Genomic DNA, 4,376 nt, shown 5'->3' on the forward strand with positions numbered 1-4,376 from the left:
GGTCGCAGCGCTACCTCTTGTGGGCTATTCGAGTTTGACGAGAGAATGAAGGTTCGCAAATGAAGCCTCAGTTTATTTCATGCTGGAATTCCCTTCCCCTTACCGGTCGAAAATTTCTTTACATTTTCTCCCTTCATAGGGCCCGCAAGATTCGCCGGCTTCTCGATTCGCAACCTTTATTGCAAGGCTGTCTAGGGGTTTGTATTTCTTGGAAAACTGGTGCAGCATCAAATCTGATCGCATTTCACGTAGAGTTGACAATATTACATTTTATACAATTCGCCTCATTCTTTCACAACATTCTGACGCGGATCATCGATGCTACTAGAGAGCTCCGAGACGTTTCCACGTCTGAGGATCATCATGAGGCACATTTCGAGGAGTTCTTCATATACTTCGAATTGATGTCTCCGTCGATAAAATTTACGGTGTCGTCAACAGGGTCGGAGATAGAGAGATTGCATTCCCGGACGATAACAGTAAGTTAATCCGTTCCCCGAGGTTGGGGCTTCGCGAGAACTACCCGAAGTTCTGTTCCCGAAAGGTGCTAGTCCGGAGGAATTAGTTGGTCTCTTGCCGCACTACAATGAGTGTACATACAGCAATTGCGATTCGAATCGACTTGCAGACTTTTCTGGCGAGTCATGTCTGGAATTCTGTCGGAGGAGTTGCGAAGACGAGCTAGACGAACACATCGAAGATTCAAAATCCACATTTCAGGCTTGCGGGGTCGGCACGTCGAGAGAGAGTGCGTTTCGCTGGGAGAGAGAGCTCGAGCTCAGAAGATAGTTTTCGAAATGTGCTTTCCGCTAGGCTGTTCAGAACTTGATTTTCTGGTCTTCGAGATATTGTACTCTCTCTCGAGAAACGCTCTCGTTCCCCATTAGGTACCTATGATCAGCGATCACAATAAGCTTGAGCTAGAGGAGCACGCTGCTGTCTGTTCTTCCCTCCTATCTCACTTTTCCTTTATCAATCGTTTCAGGATGTCCTCCCGCTCATCACAATAACCGTCACACCCATATCAGGAATACGTTTACGCAATAGTAACATCACTGATACCTTGCGTCGATCTTCAGGAGACTACACGGTCGCTTTGGCTGTGCCATAGCGTGTCTGCATGTCTTTTTTGAATTGGAGGAAATGTCTTCTATTCTGAACGTTTTGTTTCTCGCGCCAGAAGCCCCGGCCCTTCCTAGTCTGGATGCCGCGGTGAACGGCGAATGCCTCGTCGAGGACTTGAAACGAGAACCCCGCTCGGTAAGTCTCGTACACCTGTGTGTTTCGAGTGAAGCCGTAACCCACAAAGCGTTCATCGTGACGAGGAACGCTGAAGGGGGCGACGTAGAAGGGCTCGTAGAAAAATTCGTAGTTATTGATTTTATATGCGACGTGTATCTTGTCGGGACTCTTTCTGGGAATACGCTCCCACAGATCGTGGTTGGTGGCGTACTGGTTATGTATGAACACAATTTTATGGAACGGTCTCGCATAGCCCACAGAGACCATTTTTAGAAGGTCTGTTTTGCTCTGGGGCATCTCGGCATGATCATGCATCTCGTACGTGGGCACCACAAATATCTCTTTGCTGGCTTGTCGTGGTTGCAGGAACTCGTTGAGTTGGGACGCTAGGGCTGGTTTCGGTATGATATCGATGTCTGTCAAGAAGAAGAACCTCGATCCCATCCTTTCGCATCCGTCGCGGGCCACGTTTCGCAGATGGTTTTGAGGGAACAGAAGCTTCAGGAGATCGACGTTCTTCAGAGATTTCATGGGCACAGGCGGGGGAGCCGGCAAAAGAGATTTAAGCTGGTCTGCGCACGAGGTCGACTCGCTCGATCGACTCACGATATCTTTTGCGTGGAGATCGATCCGGCTCCGATTGCTGATCGGAAGGACGAGGTGGAAGGCGAAGTTCAGACGCACCGCATCCGAACAGATACCGAGTATCCGAATGAATTGGCGGAGAGCCTGGAGCTCTTCGGTGGTCCGGATGAAAACCGCGATCGACACAGGTCCGTCCCAGTGCTGAGCGATATCCATGAGACCCAGGAGACGATCCATCGACGAGAGAGTCGCCAAACACACTTGGGATCTCGAAGTGGACTCCTGGTCCTCGGCTACTACGACGTCTTCGAAAATTCGATAGTGCCCCGACCGGTCCAATCTGAGGGAAATATGAATCTTGAGCGGCTTCTACCGAGCAGGCATCCTCAGTCTTGGTGAGTTTTGGGATAAATTAGGTCATCATACACATGTTGGTGGAGAATCTCTCCCGGTAGCCCGGAATAACTCCGCTCGATACACGTTCGAATCCGTCATTCTTACCTGACGTTCCGAAGATTGAATGTCGGCATATCGAAGCCTGTACTAATAACCGTGGAAACTGTGGTGGTTGTAACATTGGACTCTCGGAACATGAAGGCACGATTGGTCCACACGAGCTTCCAGGCACTCTGCAATCGAGGGACTGAGTTCTCTCCGAAGAATCGACCGCCCGGTATTCATGATGGCTTCTCCTAGTTATTTGAGCTCAGTTTTCTTAATTCCTATGCTCACATGTGCGTTGAAGTCGGACGCGATCAGCGCGGCGGTGGTGTTCACAAGGACCACGAATACTAATGCGGCCAAGACAACCGTGGCACGTCGCCGGAAACCGCGACCGAAAACTCCACGACCGCTCCGATAAGCAAACTTTGTGTGACCCATCCTGGAGGCTTACCGTGTATACGCTCATATCATCTGAAATCGAATGATGCCCCGCAAGGTTACTCGATGCGTTAGCTTCGAATGCTCCGATCACGTATGATAGATAAAATTCATGGGTGAACCTCATGCATCAGTCGAGTCAGTCCCATACCCGCTGCTCAGGAGAAACGCGATCGGTGTCTACCGGACTCATTGGCCGGGCTCTCGGGGCTCCGAATCTCTCAGGGATAAATCAAGAAAAAGATTCGGATCAAGCACCCCTGCTGGCTTATATTCGGACTCGAAGACCCTATGCATGACATTCCCGGAACTTGAACCTGGATCTAAGCTCTGCAAAGCGCGCCCCCTATGACCCTCCGTCTTCCTTCATCCTAATTCCAACGGGGACACATGCGGAATTTCCCGGAACGAGCTGCAAAGGGTACAGCCGAATAACGTGGCGATCCCGGCTACGATCTGTTTTGGAAAACTGACTAGATAGGGTGATAGCTCTCGGTTAGTAGAAGACTTTTTCACGAGTCTCCCAGAAATCGACGCGGCCAGTTTCGAGAAAACGGCCCAAGTTCGAAAATCTTAAAATGCGATTTTCTCGAAAACGGTAAGAGCTAGAGGGTCGTGCTTGGTCTCGTTGGAAAGCTGGCGAAAAATGCCACAATTCTAGCCCGGTCCCATTTTCCTCAGTACTTTTCATCATCATTTTTTTCCGAATTTTTAATTTCTTCAAGCTCCCAGACACCGAAGACCTTCGTGAACATGGATGACACTATGTCACAAATAAACCCCGTAAACCCATAGTACACGCACACCAATTTTCATCAAAATCGGAATAGTCCAAATAGGTTCATTCGCGAACACTTCATTCCCTACCACTGATTTCCATGGTTTTTTAGTAAACGCCCATTGCCCCTCCCAATCGCTATTCCCTGGTCTGACTCTGACCCAGGATCTCGCGGGACACATTTGAATCTTCCCGAGCATCGAGCAGACGCTGCGCGCCCTCCTTGGTACTACACTTCGATCGAATTGACCGGCGGGGATTTTTATATTTTATTACGATGATACTTAGGAGCATGACATAGATCCCGAATCAGTCTTCGTCACTATCTTCGTTGATATCAGGAACGGTAGCTCCATCCCGGAACAGCGACTCAAGGATCTCCGCAGGTCCGACGATTCGGGAGAAAGACGTTCTCCCTGTCGGATTCGGATTCTCAGCTCGCGCGCGAGAGGACTTGATCCAGACTGAGACATCAGAGTTCGTCAGACAGCTCTTTGGAGCAAGAGATTCTTTGGCTCTGATATTCGATGGAACGTATATTCGTCACGGTAAAAGCGCAAACAACTCGTACCAGAGAAAATCGTACTCAGTACAGAAGAAAGCGCCACTTTGTAAACCGTTTACCATCTGTACAACCACTGGATACGTCATCGACATGCTGGGACCCTACAACGCGAATGTCAACGATGCCAAAATCATGGCGGACGCGATGCGAGACCCGACTGGTCTAGGCGGTTTCTTGAGAGCGGGTGACATGTGTTTCGTGGATCGAGGCTTCCGGGATGTGAAGACTCAGCTAGAGGAACAGGGTCTCACTGTCTACATGCCAGCCTTAAAAGGTCATCGCAAACAATTGCCCACGGATGAGGCCAACGCTTCTCGATTCGTG

The 4,376-nt window shown here is 49.7% G+C and overlaps 1 protein-coding gene across 1 annotated transcript in view; it reads right to left on the reverse strand.

The window, feature by feature from the left end:
• Positions 1-923: 923 nt before the first annotated feature.
• Positions 924-4,376, reverse strand: part of LOC100903665 (beta-1,4-glucuronyltransferase 1) — a 5,621-nt gene continuing 2,168 nt past the window's right edge. The window contains exons 2-4 of the mRNA XM_029112254.1: positions 2,560-2,742; positions 2,329-2,456; positions 924-2,167 (exon numbers count right to left, since the gene is read on the reverse strand). Of these exons, the coding sequence (XP_028968087.1) occupies positions 1,084-2,167; positions 2,329-2,456; positions 2,560-2,709 (1,362 nt within the window). The 5' untranslated portion in view covers positions 2,710-2,742 and the 3' untranslated portion in view covers positions 924-1,083. The remainder of the gene's footprint in view (positions 2,168-2,328; positions 2,457-2,559; positions 2,743-4,376) is intronic.

Source organism: Galendromus occidentalis, unplaced genomic scaffold, assembly GCF_000255335.2.
Source record: "Galendromus occidentalis unplaced genomic scaffold, Mocc_1.1 scf7180000077488, whole genome shotgun sequence".
Taxonomy (NCBI): domain Eukaryota; kingdom Metazoa; phylum Arthropoda; class Arachnida; order Mesostigmata; family Phytoseiidae; genus Galendromus; species Galendromus occidentalis.